Source organism: Lipomyces tetrasporus (genome assembly GCF_029532465.1).
Source record: "Lipomyces tetrasporus strain NRRL Y-64009 chromosome Unknown POJ06scaffold_6, whole genome shotgun sequence".
NCBI classification, from domain to species: domain Eukaryota; kingdom Fungi; phylum Ascomycota; class Lipomycetes; order Lipomycetales; family Lipomycetaceae; genus Lipomyces; species Lipomyces tetrasporus.
In genome coordinates, this window is record NW_026611601.1 from 836,665 (window position 1) to 852,181 (window position 15,517).

Below are 15,517 nucleotides of genomic sequence, written 5' to 3' on the forward strand. Positions count from 1 at the left end.
TTCTCTGCATACATCTTTAACGACACAGTGATGGTTCGTATTCGGGATTCGTATTCAACTAATAATTTGCGAATTTTAAAATCTTGGAGAAGCCTGACCTGCACTGCCAGGTCCCGAGTCCTCGCTAATTTGCTTGGCACAGGGCTCGCAGTGGCCGGTCGTAAATCTGCCGTTGCATTTCCATTGCAATTATGTATTGCGCCTTGGGTTCTGGATGATGGTACGCCGTGAGCGACCCCGAGTGCGTTTACAGATAGTTAAGGGCAATTTCGAGTCGTACGGCTTGAAGCCAATTAACTATGCTGTGTATGCAGCTCTTATTGTGCCGTCTACCGGTCAGCAGCAGGTTGTACAAAGGCATTATGCTGTGCGCAGCGGCGCAACTGTGTAGGAGCTAGCCGAGACATCATTGCGAGGGATCCTTACTCGCTATGCCAACATACTGGCGACAAGTCAATGAATACACAAACACCACCATTTCTCCAATTGCCAAACTAAATACAACCGCAAGCCTGGAATGATCTTCTCTACTTTAGTCTACTTGATGTAAATCTTGTTAGCACCATGCAATAGCAAACAGCCCAATCCCGATCCCGTAAGCCCTTTCAATAAACCCTGAATCACTTAAGTCAAACTTCAAGATATACAAAAGCAACTTCAATTTGCTTCGAACAACGCCAAACCAATCCTAATTAGAATAGAAACTATGTACATTTATATGATCATGTCGAAATCAAAGTCCGGATCCGCCTTCTCGCTCTCATCTTCCGAATCTTGGTCTTCAGCGAAAACTCCATTCTCGTCGTCATTGGCTGGTAACGGACTGCCGCGGTACAGTAATCGTGGAGGAGCAAATTGCGACCCCTCCTCGCTGTCGCCGTCACTCGATTCGGGAAGTGATGAGAGGTCGGAAGAAGCCGAGTACTTGCGCAGTGAGGGGATATTTGTCTCCGCCAGCACCTCAGTCAGTTTTGCCGTCGACAAGCAAGTACAAGCGATGTTGGAGTATTCCATAATCCCCGCGCTCGAGGGCCCATCCATAGAATACACGTGCTTCATCTCACTACCCCAGGACTCCCGCGCCGACCGAAGCAGCTCATGCTGCGCATGGAGAAGCCGCGAACCACCCTCCATGGAAATCACGATCGGAATGGCATCGTCACGGTCCCGAATCTCAAATAACTTCACAAGTTCGTGCACAGAAACGCATGAAGGGTATCTACTACTGACAAGATTGCGTACGACCGTGTTGCGCGCCAGGCGTCGGAGAGTACGATCAGAAATTCCTAAGCTGACACTAACTTCCTCGACGTCGGGAAGTGAGTGCAAGATATCGATCAAGTCCATTTCGGTCATACCATGGATGTGAAGATTCATAGTCCGCAATGTAGACAGATGCTTCAGTGAGCTGCAGCAGCGGACAATCGCGCCTTCGCACCATTGAAAATAGTCGTCACGGAGCGACAGGTCAATAATAACTTCACAAGCCGCTAGGCTCCGAAAGAAGAGATCATATTGATGCATTGGCACGTCTTCGCGACGCGTAGTTGTAATATCAACCTTCTTGATACAGTTGAATGGCCTAGCGAGCGACTTGTGTATTAGATAGTCCGCATCATGACCCTTGATTGTAATCGACGTTAGACTGGGGAGGAACATTAACCAATTCGCAAACTCTTCCTTGCTCTTGGCAGACAAAGGAGTCCGACTGGTTGTAATGATCTCGAGGTTCTCGAGATAGGGCAAGAATCCGACCGCTGGCAACAGAGCGAGAATAAGCTTCGAGAATCCGACCAGACGTAGTGACTTCAGGCTACCACAATGAACGTTGAGACCTTCCATGACCTTCCTGAGACCAGCTCTCTGCGTAAGTCCGCTGATGCTGACATTAGTGAGACTGCATTGCTGAAGGGACTTCAGGAAGTTGGCGATATGGACGTTCTCTTGTTCAAGTGTCCTGCAAGCAAATTAGAAGGGAAGCTTCCCAAATTATAAAACATATGCATACTCGCTGCATTCAATCTTGAGCTCGGTGAGGCGTGGGCAATTTGAACGAGCTGTGATGCCAGAGAAGCTGCCCAGGCCAACACTTGCGCAACGGACGTCTAAAGTCCTCAGCTTGCGGAGATATCGCAGACATGTGATCATCGATGTCTGGCCGTCGACAATATCAGACCCAATTCTGAGCTCTTCTGCATTTGGGCAGCAGGCTGGAAACGGTCGTTCGCGGTCTATTGGCCAAATCAGAAGAAGATCAGGGGTTGTCCTTAGATACAGATGCACTTACCAAACAGAAAAGACTTCAGATTAGCATAATGAGGTCCTGTCGGCCGACCGGCAATGAGGTTGTCATTATACTTCCGCTCGACATCTGCGAACACATCCGCAAGATTAGTGAGATCAAGTATGCGGATGTTCTTGGTGTAGCTCCTTGGGAACTCGGCCATTGTCGAGTTTTCCTATTCAGCCACAAAACCACTCCTGGATGGAGTCGGACGAGTATAATCGAACAAATAATAGGACGAGATATAATTCCCAGTGTTCTGCCCAGCGATATATAGAGGTTCGACTTCGAGATCAATCAGAAGATGTTGTTGTTTCTCTAAAGATGTGAGGAGTCAATTGTGATACCGCTCTGTTGGGACTTTACTGTCAGAACGGCTAGTTGACTAGCGACTGAACGGCTGAAGCTGAGCCGCACGACAGTAACGGTGCTCAACGGCGACGACGATCTGGGGACGAGGTAGCGCTGCTGTTCGGGTGGTCGGTGAGGACAGGGATCAGAGAACAAGAACTAGCCTTAGATTCTACAGGAGACAGGATCCGGAACAGCAGATGGTGGCTCGAGGATATATGTTTGATTCTCGCGCCCCGGGCCGACGGAAACCTGTTCGTTCAAGCGGTTCCCACGTTTGCCATCGACCGCACGTGGATTCCCACGCCATACATTTCTTTCGTTCACATGCTGTCTATCCAACGTTGCGCTCTCGACAAAGTCCGCTTCTCCCCTGGCTGATCACCAATTACTTCTTATTAGATACCGTACACCTAACAAATTACGCGATATGCATTTTATCGCCTATCTGGCAAGCGAGATTACTTTGTACAGACTAGATCTTCATCATGACTTGGCCCATTAGCAAGCTCGCTGGGGAATTAGAATTTCTAGCTTTTGTGGTTGGTTGGTTGGTTGGTGAATTGTTCTTGGTGGCCAAGCGTGGGAACAATAGGGTAGCAACGCCAACAATTGGACAATTCGAACGAAATGGAGGAATTCCCATCAACTCAATTTGCCGCTTGACTTGTCCGGCGTAAATTATGTCGACGTCAGATCTTCTTCCTTTGCATTAAAAATCCCGTCGATCAGTCCACCGAAGGTTCTCCACGCGTAGGTGCTAAAAGTTTTGCCTGGAGAGCGCATTGACCCAGCTAAGTTGGCCCACAGGACGAAGTTCGGGGGAGTTCCGTGCACTTGACTGTCGCGTTTATTTATGCCTTCTGTGCTGGTTCCACCGACGATCCCTTTTGGAAAAGCAAGGCAAGCGAGTGTCCATGCGCACTCCAGATAATTTCCGCAATTCGGCTCGTTGCTGATTGTGAAGGTAATATTCTCAAACTGAGAATCATCCAATGACCATTCAATGACTTTTCAACGACGTACGAGCCATCATCACGATGTTTAGAAGTAACAGTCTCCGGCATTTACTTAATAACTGACAACTTGACAGCTTGGAGACTTCGGATATATGAACTACGTTAGAAAGAACACTCGCTCAACCATTGCGGCATTACTGCCGAATTTGTCCACATCTCTGCCGCCGAAGGGAGTATCATTCTTCCTCAACTGAACTTTAAACGAACTCAACCACGATGGCCTGAATGTCTTAGCAAGATTGATCTAAATGCGATATTTTGACCAAGATCTGTAGCTGACGGGAAAGCCAATATTCCTTGGCTCGCGTAATCAATGGTTGGCCAATGCGGGATGGGTTTCCGACAGAAAGTATATTGCAGTTATCCTCTGCGAGTACGGCAGATGAAGCCGTCTGTACACCCCGCCCACCTTAACAGCAACGTCAGACGACAATGGACAAGCAATTTCACAGCGAAACAGCGATCGACTGAGTGTCCCTTGAGAGAGTCACACTTTCGTCGCCACATCCAGGACCCATCATTTTAGTCTGCAAGTAGCAATGATTGGCGACGCCACGCTCGTGGCTAATAGTCTCTACAACCTAGTTCGCGGATGCAATATTGTATACTCCTGACAACATTGCGTTCAGTATCTTTTGGTGAGAAATTGGCTCCCAGACAAGTTTTGCTGCGAATATCGACTTAAATAAACTATAGTATGTATTCTCGATCTGTCCTCATATATTGGGCACCTTACTAGGGCATTCGGGTATGTATTGTCAACGAAGTCTGATGAAATCAGCCTGACAATGACTGGAGATTTGCATCTGGTCATGTCACGTTTTGCAGGCGAGGAGTGTGAGTATACAGCGTTTCCGGTAGTCTATCGGCAATTTTTCGTAGTCATCTCGAGCACTTTTTCACAATCAATGGGTCAGTGGAGCATATGCGCTCGGGAACTGGCTGTGGAGTTGCGTGTTCGTCCACATGCGCGACGGTCTGTCGACGGTCTGTTCAACTGCAATGCGGAGGGTGAGATCAACGCCAGTGCCGGCGTTTCCGCTGTCGATGAGCCGATGAGGCTTCACGGGCCCTAAGAATTGCGGAGACTGAGTTGTGCTTGGGCCGTGTTTGACAGGTTTTGGCTGTTCTCAAGTCCTGAAAGAGAATCGCTCTGTGGCGTGACTGGCACTTCGGAGGTGAGTCCAGCTCGAACTTCCCATTATCTCCTCGCCACATTCAGTCGACTAATCGTGTTAGCGATGTGTGGAAGAGACTTTGGCATGGGTTATTGGCTGTTCCACTGCATCTCAAGTTTGGCCCTTGGATCCGTCACGAAAGTGCCATGTAAAGTAGGCTAGTGCGACAAATTGTCATCAGGTGGCTTTAATGAAGATCTACAAGTCTTGTATTCAAACCTAGATGTGACGATCTGTTATTACTTCAGATCCCTAGCTCTAAAACAAATTGCAAAACGAATTACATGAATGGTAAGACTTCGGATCGTTATTGAACATGCATCAGCACGAAGACGACGCGCGCGCTCGGTGAATGAAACGAACCTGATTAGTTTGACAATGCTTCGGAGTATTTCCCGACTACATGCGCGGCTAGATTTATACTTGATTCTCGTCCAATTGGCGCCACCTTCGCGCATGGCATAGAACCCGACGCCATGCGACTCGCGTGCCGTTACGCTTCGGAAGACCACACGAAAAGAACTAGTCAGCGGTGCCGAGGCACCTAACCCATGCGACACTGACTTGCTAGTCTGAATTGGAAACCTTGCGGGGTCCTTTCTGTGCCTACTGCAATTCGTACGGTCGTTGCCAGGATCGTGCATGGCGAAGCAATTTGTCTGCCTTATGTATGTAAGCTTAGAAATCAATAGCTGCAAACCGAGGTGGCAGATCCATCACTCTACTGTAAGCAAATAGTCTAATCGCTTGACGATTGAAGCACTCATCTAATACACCTGCTCGTTCTTGGTATCCCACTTCTTACGTTGGTTTTGAACTCCTGTTGATCTTGTTGAGGTCATCGTGACTGAAGACGTAGGACAACATGAGGTTTGAAAACTGCTAACACTTAAAACTCATAACATATCCAACGACATACACATAATAGCATCTAGTCATACATCATATCATAAATACAACAACATAGAATTCATTTTTTGTGGTGACACCATCCAGTGGTGCAGTCATAAATCACGAAACAATTAGCCAAGTTAACTTAACGCTTTCTAAAGCAGTACCCGAAACTTGTTCTCATCAGAAAGACAATATTACCCACCAATCGGATCAAACAAATAATCGCAGTGGCCCAAAGCAAGAACTTGAAAAAGTTCTTTCGCTTCGTTTGACGCGCGTCCGGGCTTTCACTCGGGATTATACCTTCCAGACTAGATGACGTAATTGCAAGGACAACGACTACGTTCGTCAGAATCCATGCGATCACGAGATTCGTTCGGAAGTTTCTGTACTCGTCGTCCAGGCTCGGTTTCTCGTTCTTAACCGGCTCCTCGTATTTCTTTAGCGCGCGTTTCACGGTATCCTCAAACATCAAGTCGATATCTTCTTGTGTGAGATCTGGCTCTTCAATAACTGCAGCCTCACCGTCTGTTTTCTTCACCTGGGCCGATGGTAGAGCATCTGCTTGGTCTGACCCCTTTGTGCCCCATGACACGTCATGCCAGTTGCAAAACGCGTACACATTCAAGATATTGGTAAAGCTAGGCATAAAGAACACGTACTGACCAAAGCTGTTGATCATATGCCATGGGTCGAGGTACAATAGCGACGCGACCCAGAACACACCGTACGTTGAGCACAAAGCGATGATGATCAGGATCGGAATCGAACTGAAAATAAATTCAACAATGCTTTGATCTGGCGGCCTAGTGAAATTTGGCTGTCTAAGAGTCTGAACGACAAGCATGAACGAAACCACAAGGGCGTAGTATTGGATCACCCCGAATACAACAATGGCCAAATAATAATAGTACTTTGATCTGCAAAGCATTAGAAATGTCCCTAAACAATGATAGGCACACCATACCCTTTGGGCCGATTTCCGAGGGCAAGGATGAATGATACGCCTAGCATGGCGATATACAAGTTCTCTACCACAACGGATATGACAATATTAACTGTCTTATTACTAAATGGCAACGATGGAGGAGGCGGTCCACCAGGGAATGTATCTGAACTTGCGGCAAGCTGAAGAACAATCGCAGTAGTGAGATAAAATGAGGCTAAAGAAATCCAAGATAGCACAATGGAAACGAAGTTGTACAACGCCTGAACATGGAACATGAAAAGCCGAAATATGTTATGGCCACTGTGGTACATTCTGCCAAAATGCATCAGAGCATAGACGGAGGCCGCAAACGAGCCATTTAGCCAACGTCGACGCTGAGAGATAAATTCGGGGGCTCGATCTGGAACATCAGTTTCCGCTTTGGCTGCCTTGACATATGCCAGATGCCACTTGCAGCTTCTCTTGAACGTTACTTCGAAACAAAGGATCCGGTCCTCGGCCAAAAACATATTCTTTGTAAAAATATTCATCCCCTCGAGACCTTTCTTACCCAACCTCTTCGACATCGTGTGATCACCATGGAAATATTGCTGCAGTGGCTGCCCCTCTATAGCCGTAAACCTGTACGCAGAGAATGCACCAGGAAGTACACTAATATATCCGAACGAAGACTCGAGCGGCTTGTCGAGAATATTTGAGATTTTGTACTCGAAATTTTGCGCCGCAACAAGGGGATTGAGTAGATTACGCTGATGGTGACCAAGCATCGCATGAACCTCGCCACAGGCACCCCCGAGGTTGGAATCACTATAATTTGTTAACCATGGCTCTTAGAAGACATCAAAAACGCTACATACTTGTGAAATGCTTCCCAAAGAGCAAGAAGCGACTTCTGGCCTGGTTTCGTACCCGCATCAAGTAGGATGCAAATTTCAGGTTTCAATGTTTCTCCGATCGCGTTAAAGAGCCATCGGTGTGAATTGATCTTCTTCGAGTTCTTCTGCTTCAGACAGAATATCATCTGAACTGGTGATAGATTGGTTGGATCGCCCTCAGCCGGTCGTACAAGCTGCTGTTTGGAAGTCACGCAAGACTGAGTTGTATACTCAAATAAATGCGCAACTGTCTCCTTGCCGTCGATATCCTTGCGCATAACACCGTCCTGGTAGACACCTATCGTTGCCAGCATGTCAAGCACGTTCTTATCGCAAGCTGTATTGCAAATTAGTATATTACTTGCACTGTGACTTCATGGGTCCATTGAGCAACGTACGATCAATTCCATCGAAAATGAGGCAAACGACAATTTTTTGCCAAGCCGGCCCATTATTGTTCCAGAATTTTGTCCGCTTGAGATTGCATATATCTCTGATATTTTTCATAACTCCATGTAGAGTGCGAGCCGTGAGAACCTTGTCTTCATTGTAGTACGTGATCGCAATCAACAACTCTGTCTTGCGGTAGTACATCTTCGGTCGAAGCGTATACCCTTTATGTACAAACTCGTCAGGATCGCAGGTAGCCGCAGTGTCTACGACAGTCAGCTTAGTAATGGATAACTAACAGATGGACTCGCGTACATCTCATATGGGTGAATTCCGTCGATCCGCCTTCGATATCACGATATCTCGATTCAATTGAGTTCTTAACCGGGGATGGAACTCTGGTGCTTGTTAGCTATGGCCATAATAAATTACTTCCAAACGATCATACGCGTATTCAGTACTGTAAACATTATGTTTACCCACGAGCTTGACCTTTCTCGTTGCATGGCGTTGCAAGTTCTTGGTAACCCCTTCCTGTCTGCGCTGCCATTCTTCGTCCACAGGATTCACGTCATCAAGCAAGGTGTCCGAAACATTCGCAGAAGATTCCGAATAATGTGTTGCATCGAACGCGTACGTTTCCTGGAGCGTTAGTGATGAGTCTGGCGCCCGTTCGGGACCGTACGGATTGTATCCGTGGTAAGGGGGGGCATCAAGATTGAGAGGCTGATCATCCCCTTCTTGAGGATCATCACCCAGTGCATATCCTGCACTAGCAATGTCATAGTCATACGTGTCGTCTTGGTAGTATGACTGATCGACTGCATGCGCTTCGCGATGTTGATGATCCGGTGACAATGTACGCAGCGCATAGGACTGGCTGTCCTCGTCCTTTACGGGTTGGTACGACATCCCGCCGATTGCACTCCTTCAATACAAATATCAGTACGATGAGTCCGCCCGAGAAATGTTCCCAGGGAGAGAAGCCTATTTAGGGTCCTCTGGTCAACGGTGGTGGTAAAGCAACAACAATGGATCGAGATATTTTTCGAGGCAGAATCCCTGTGGAATATCTGCACGGGGTGAGGCTGTGCCTCCATGCAAACGCAAACTTAGATTTGGGTTGGTTCGTATCATGGAACACCTTATTGAGTTAAAGCTACCCCTTGCGGGCCAATTGGCTTAACTACAATAGTCGTAGTGCGTCATTAGTGAGCTACCTGCAATCTGCAAGCCAGAGGCAGCGTATGCGGGTTCTTTTTTTGGAATCAAACTCTAGTTTTAGGGACAAGTTAAAAAAAAGCTACTCTAGTTGCTGTCATTTCGAATTAGGTTCGTGACTAGGGCTGGCCAGAGCAAATTTCCCGATCCATTTACTCGGTAAGCCCGAAAAACTAACAGCGACATCAGGCTCACCAATGCAGGCATATACCAGAAAGGATTTGATGGAGAGAATCCAATAATTTTAAGAAGAATGAACGCAATACGTTGGCAAAAGAAGAGAAATCCGATTATAAGACACCGTAGACTTTACTTAAATCCCTGTCAGTAATCTCATCATGATAGAACCTTCCTTTGCTGAGCATATGTGCTTCCAGTTTTCGGCACTAACGAACTCCACCACAGACTTCTTTGCGGCCCTCAGATACCAAACACCGGTTAGAACCATTGACCGCACCATGAGGTTTGTCTCTCGCTTGCCCGACGTCCCGGAGAAAGCAGTCCAATCCCTTTCGATAGCATTGTTGACAAGCTCTCGACCATGCAAGACGAAAGCAGATCTCATTATCCGGGCTGCTGGTGAACTTTCCTCCGGGGCTATTGAGATTGATAATGACTCACGTTGCCCCGTGTCTGTCAAAGTCCATATAGCGCGCTTCAGCCGACTCCGTTGATGGTAGGAATCAGCAATACTCTCAATTAGACCCGCTGTGATGTCATGTAGCTGGCTACCCTGTTCGGCAGCAAGAAGATGTAAATGAAGATGTGCGAACAACTGGGCCATGTCACCATTTACTCCTGCTCCGGCACCAGAAAATTCCCAATCAATAACGCCTAATTTCGGCTCATTGCCATCCACGTCGCTCTGGACTTGTTCGTTTGTAGTTATCACGTCACCATTGAAATCTGCCTCACTGATCAAAATCGCACCGGTCCATAAATCACCGACCGTAAAACATTTCTCCTCATCCAGTAGGTCCCTATCAAAATCTTCAGTGACTACTTGGACAAGCTGCTCCGCGTCTTGAATGTCAAACTTCTCGAGGTATTTCACAATCGGCGAAACTGCTGATTCCCGCACGACCTTGACCATGCTCGGGTTTTCAAAACCCTTGAGGGTCTTGGTCCCCAGCGTATCGAGAGCAGATTTGGAATGAAGATCCGCGAGAAATTGGCCCAGCCTCCATCCTATTTGATGTAATATAGCTATGTCTGACTGGGACTGTCTTCTCTTGGACAACGGGGTAAGATATTCAGAAAGTGTGGGAAGATTCCCTAGGTCCTCGAGGATAAGGACATGATTTTCCGCATCGTGCTGCAGAAGTTTCGGAACCACAACGGATGAATCCTGTGCAAGAGAAATAAATGGCCCCAAGGGCGGCGTGAATAGAGATAAGGCATTTGCTTCGACGATCTGTTCGCAAAGTTAACACCTGAACACGCTGCTATTTTGCCAAAAATTATATGCTATGAAAAGAGTTATCCTAGATAGCCAAAAAGAGCGCCAGGAGTTCATGCAGAACCAGAAGGAAAAAAGCTTGCAATTTAAACATTTATCATAATAACGTTCGTTCGCTTGGAAATATATATTATGCGAATCTTAGCATATACCAAGATTATCCAAGGCCTACCTGTCGTACTTGAGAAAATGGAGCTGATTCCCCAAGTGCCGCGATATATGGCGGCGCAAACTTTAATATCAACGTCTGGTAGTCGTCGAACAGCCCTGTCTGAATTGTATCTTGGGCTGAAGATGATACCTTGTACGCTCGAACAGTGAAATTGACCAGACCTCCACTTATTCGCTGAACTGACCATATGTGGAAAGGATCGATCTGTGCAAGATACGCATCAAAGTCGAAATACATTTCCGAAGACAATACAAGAACCTTGGGCCAATAAGATTGATCACACTAGTAGCAAGTAATAGGGAACTTGATTTTGACCGAAACGTTGCTGCTAGATTGTTGATGTATCTTCAGGGTAACGTGGCTAACCTTTCATGCCATTGCTGCATGTAAATGCGCTGGCATCCAATTTAGCGCTCAGCAAACCCCTTGCTATAGTAAGACGACTGCGTTTAGGAGCAGACGGGAGACAACGCTCTGATTTGTTGACTTCGTGCAGCAGATTACTAACTGTGGTTAACTATGTGTTGTGTCTAAGCCGCCAACCGCGAGCGGAACACTTTGGCATAAAGTTCGATTACGATTTACCGCCTTACTCGTGTTTCCAGTTCAAAATTAGCCATCATCGCAAGGAATATCCATGAATGGCGCCAAAAAGGCAACGCGACCAATAATAGATGCTGTATAAAACCCCTCGTACCCTGTCAAGGAAGTCATCACAGTCATTTCCCCAGATTCGGTCTCAAACCACCCACGTGACAATGAACAGGCGTCGGTTTCTATGGCCTGAGCATTGAGTATGGGACTTGGCTTGCAATATCCCAGAGTGCTGTACACGGCTAGTATTCTGAATGCGTCTCCTAAGTTACCCGAAGTCTCGTTTACTTGAACCGTGTAGTTTTGACAGGAGATGTGGGCTGCAAGTGCTAGTAACATTGGTGTGAAACAGAAAACACTGATGTGCATATCGCTGATGTAACCCATAACTGCTTGCTTCTAACAATCAATAATGACTTAAATATTTAGCCGTTATGGTAACAAGCAGACCGGCGGTCCTTCCTGGGCATTACCTCGCCGGATATCTTTGGCGACCACCCTACAGAGTTAAGTATATGTTATGAGGGTTTGGACTACCATGTTGCTCAGAATCAACGCCTTCTGGTGCTGCGATAATATTTGGTCTTATGCAGTGACTTACCTGCGCAAGGTAGCCAATCAACAACCTTCCTAATTTACCTCTTTATAAACGCTTCATTCTACAATACGCTCGACCTACCTGCTGGCATAGGTGACAGATTGTCTGTCCAAATTGCCTCAAAATCACTTCACGTCGAGCATGGTCAGATCCGCTGGCTTCTGACAGTTCCCCTTCAGGACTTGTCCGAGGGTAGATCCGAATGGCGCGAACGACTGTGGTAACTCTCATGAACGTAATCCCCAGCCAGAGTAAGTTCCGCCGTAACTTTTGTTTAGGCTATATTTGTCCTTTTCGTTAGCAGTCGATTGCACATGTCCAATCGATTTCACGCGACGTGAGTTATTTGTTTTATAATATATGTGCTGATTATTGTGGAAGCTTGTTGCTTCTTGAGTAAGCCCGATTTAAACCAGAAATAAAACTTTGCTAAGCTGCAAGTCGTTGAAAGTTGTGTGGGCGACCAACACTGACGTCGATAGAGCGCCGCATCCACGCCACCCAGTTTCGTCAGGGGCAGATGCGATAACGGACCCAATCACTGAGTGACAGGTCAGGATTCAGAAATTAGAGTAAGCAGAGAACATATAGTTATAGCAAGCAATATTAATTTTCTGCTAACTAGATAGTAAGCGTATTTATTGAAAGACCGCAAATACTGCCAATTATAGATTATTTGGTTTGAGCTCTCTGAATCAGGAGTGAGGTATATGAAGCGGGTCGGGATCCCCAACTTATGCGGGCCCCACAAATCAAAGACGCACGGGGCCTCTCGTTGGATATATATTATTGAGGCTTCGCTGGTTACCCGTCATCGTATCTATCCGCGATCTTTATTAGCCTGAATCGTTTAATCAAGAGAAGCAGTACTTCTTTGGCAGTTGTTACGATTGGTGAACACCGTCGATAGGTTACAAAGCAACAGAATGACTACCAACAATAACAATACCCAGCTGGGTTCAAATGATCCGAAGTCTTCCGAGTCTCCCAGCCCTGCTCCAGTTGATCCGAAGCTATCCGACAGAAAGCGACAACTATCTTTGCTATCAGTGCCTGCTGGTTCCGGATATTTGCAGGCTGGATATTCATCTGCTGATCCTTCCGAATACGAATCTGAATCGGCAGCCGAGAATGCGTCCAAGTCTCAACAGCCGGCCGACCTTGGTCATCAGTCGCCACCGACAAGCCCGCACGGGATCCAACACCGGCGATATTCGTGGAGGCATGATCATCACAGTGCGACCCCTATCCAAGACAGCAGGTGGACTCTATACGACCCTCATCCTCACCATGGCAATCTATTGCCGGGCAAAGAGAAGCACAAGCATCACCATTATCAGTATCGTCATGACCATCATAAAGGGCAGCCACAGTCGGATAAGATGTTGCCCCCAGCAGGATATGTTGGTGAAAGTTCATCTATTCGTTTCCGGACACCGACGTACGACAAATCTCATTATACATTCTCTGCTGCAGGGAGCAACACGCGTTCACTTCTTGACCAAGACAACAAGACGACGACACTGCCACCAAATGAGAGACCACGTGCACAGGAGTCGGAGCATTATCCTGGACTGGACCACGAATCGGACACAGAGTCTGACGGCTCGCCTCCAAGACCTGTGTTTCTAACTCGTCGATCATCGTCAAACTACCAGACCGAATTGAATGCGCGACGAGTACAAAGTCGGAATCCTTCCGATGATTCAGCTGAAAGTCCTGATGCCACATCTTTGCCCGTCAAGGCCCTAGAGAGCCGTGTCTCGGCCATCAAAATTGGTGGGCGCGACGGGCGCTTAGGTTCATTTCCACCCCCGACTGAGCATCCATACAGAATGATCTCGCCATCGCATTACAACAGGGATTCTATGGCACATACATTCTATACGACTGAGCCGATCAAAAACCGCGGTTCGTATTCAGCCGCTCCAAACGAATCAGATGAAGGAAGTCCCTCATACGAAAGTCAAATGGCACGATCTTTACCGCGCGGTAGTAGTAATTATGGCGGTGCCCTTCCACGTGAAATTGAAGATGATTTGCTTCGAAGGAAGAGTGCCGATAGCGATAACGAGTCTTTGGATGCTTTTATCAGCGGCAGCGTGGAAGCAGGCAAAGGAAACGAAGAATCTTTTTCGCCGACATTTTTGTTCGAGACTGGTCGACAGAGAAGCTTTGACTATAACGATTATAAAAGCCATTTCCATGGTCTCTGGATGACTCCGAGGGAAGAGAAGAAGCCAGGTTTTTCTTACAAGGAGTGATCGGCGCTAAGCAACGAGTACTAAGTTATGCAACAGCCATGACGGCGTTGACCTTATATGTATAGCGTTGATGTATCCGACTTTGGTTATCTGATAGTTCATTTATTGTGGGGCTATTCTGACCGAAATCGCCGGCGAGGGGCAAGTCTTGTCGAAATCTGAATAATCAAATTTTCGGACTATTTTGTCACTTGGATTGGTACCCCATGTAAGATGCTAACTCGACTCGGACCGGTTCGCAGGTTCGAGTCTTGATTACCAACAAAACGACGCTGCAGACAGACTACGTGACATGTAAATTATCACGATATCGGGGAATTCAATCTTCCAAGAGGAATGGCCTCGCGTCAGCACACTGAACAGTCCTTTCCGTGTCTAGGCACATAGGCTGAAAGTTTACGCCCAATGCATGGCAGCTTCTGGGCATTCTTGGGGACCAGGTGGATGGACGTGGTGCGATTGTGCCTTGGTTTGTGTGTTCGTGGAAGCTTCCGGGGTATGTAAAGGGGCTTCGGTCCCCAGGGTGTAAATGAATACAAAGAATATTCTCATTCTGCTCTCATAGTAGGCGAATGAAAGGTCCTGGCGGCTTCGGAGAATACTAGCAGTATGCCAGATTATTAGTTATACGAAAAGGTGTAACGTACTTCACAAGCGAGTGAGCCACCCCACAAGCAAGCAATTAGATGGCAGCCCAACGAAGCAAAGGCACTGTAGCATTTGCGGCGAAACTGGTCATAATGCTCGTACGTGTGAAACTAGTTTGGAAAATATTATAGATTCGATTTTGAATTGTCTTAATAAATTTTTATTATCTGTGTGATGATATCGATGATTTAGCGTGGTGCGGATAGCTAGGGTGGCTCACTCGCTTGTGTGGCTCACTCGCTTGTGAAGTACGTTAACTAGGGCTAAAACTCCGAATTTTCGTCGCGGCACACAGAATCGGTAGAAATCCGAAGACGTTCGATACTGGAGGTCAACGCGATAAAAACATTCGACCATTTCTAAACTAGACGATGCCAATTGCAGAATCCGAGACTTCAATATTTGATCAACTACCGCGGCGTATATCATATGACTTGGAAGTCACCAAATGGATCGATGCGATTGGCGACCTCGCCCGCGACGACGTGAACGGATACCTCAAGTTAGCCCGGAAATTATTCTCGGAGAGGAAATGGGAGAGCTCGTATGCGGCATTTGGTCGGGTAAGCAAGCTATGATTTTGGACCGGTGTTTTCTATTTATCTGGGCGCGCATGACGAC

General features: G+C 47.0%; 4 protein-coding genes across 4 annotated transcripts; 1 reads left to right on the top strand and 3 right to left on the bottom strand.

Moving 5' to 3' along the window:
• Positions 1 to 472: 472 nt before the first annotated feature.
• On the bottom strand, positions 473 to 2,681 carry POJ06DRAFT_117871 (uncharacterized protein). The gene is made up of 3 exons (XM_056184193.1): positions 2,288 to 2,681; positions 2,009 to 2,231; positions 473 to 1,957 (listed from the first exon to the last, which is right to left on the bottom strand). The coding sequence occupies exons 1-3, from the start codon at positions 2,445 to 2,447 to the stop codon at positions 715 to 717; spliced, it is 1,626 nt and encodes a 541-aa protein (XP_056043289.1). The 5' UTR covers positions 2,448 to 2,681; the 3' UTR covers positions 473 to 714.
• Positions 2,682 to 5,868: 3,187 nt separating this feature from the next.
• POJ06DRAFT_238598 (chitin synthase-domain-containing protein) lies at positions 5,869 to 8,852 on the bottom strand (the record flags this gene model as incomplete). Its single annotated transcript, XM_056186003.1, has 6 exons — positions 5,869 to 6,646; positions 6,694 to 7,482; positions 7,533 to 7,887; positions 7,949 to 8,206; positions 8,256 to 8,352; positions 8,373 to 8,852. 6 exons carry the CDS (start codon positions 8,850 to 8,852, stop codon positions 5,869 to 5,871), a joined length of 2,757 nt encoding a protein of 918 aa, XP_056043290.1.
• Positions 8,853 to 9,349: 497 nt separating this feature from the next.
• On the bottom strand, positions 9,350 to 11,123 carry POJ06DRAFT_117958 (kinase-like domain-containing protein). Its single transcript, XM_056184194.1, has 2 exons — positions 10,793 to 11,123; positions 9,350 to 10,575 (listed from the first exon to the last, which is right to left on the bottom strand). Exons 1-2 carry the CDS (start codon positions 11,027 to 11,029, stop codon positions 9,475 to 9,477), a joined length of 1,338 nt encoding a protein of 445 aa, XP_056043291.1. The 5' UTR covers positions 11,030 to 11,123; the 3' UTR covers positions 9,350 to 9,474.
• A 1,375-nt stretch (positions 11,124 to 12,498) lies between these two features.
• Positions 12,499 to 14,446, top strand: POJ06DRAFT_117974 (uncharacterized protein). The gene has a single exon (XM_056184195.1). It carries the CDS (start codon positions 12,911 to 12,913, stop codon positions 14,246 to 14,248), a length of 1,338 nt encoding a protein of 445 aa, XP_056043292.1. The 5' UTR covers positions 12,499 to 12,910; the 3' UTR covers positions 14,249 to 14,446.
• Positions 14,447 to 15,517: the final 1,071 nt, after the last annotated feature.

What these genes read in the sequence shown, in the direction of transcription:
- POJ06DRAFT_117871 (XM_056184193.1), bottom strand. Translation starts at nt 2,447, where the DNA reads ATGGCCGAGTTCCCAAGGAGCTACACCAAGAACATCCGCATACTTGAT. An exon ending in TCTGAAGTCTTTTCTGTTTG is followed by an intron (nt 2,232 to 2,287) that starts GTAAGTGCATCT and finishes TTTGGCCAATAG; the next exon opens with ACCGCGAACGACCGTTTCCA. An exon ending in CTCAAGATTGAATGCAGCGA is followed by an intron (nt 1,958 to 2,008) that starts GTATGCATATGT and finishes ATTTGCTTGCAG; the next exon opens with GACACTTGAACAAGAGAACG.
- POJ06DRAFT_117958 (XM_056184194.1), bottom strand. Translation starts at nt 11,029, where the DNA reads ATGTATTTCGACTTTGATGCGTATCTTGCACAGATCGATCCTTTCCAC. An exon ending in CATTTTCTCAAGTACGACAG is followed by an intron (nt 10,576 to 10,792) that starts GTAGGCCTTGGA and finishes CTTTGCGAACAG; the next exon opens with ATCGTCGAAGCAAATGCCTT.
- POJ06DRAFT_117974 (XM_056184195.1), top strand. Translation starts at nt 12,911, where the DNA reads ATGACTACCAACAATAACAATACCCAGCTGGGTTCAAATGATCCGAAG.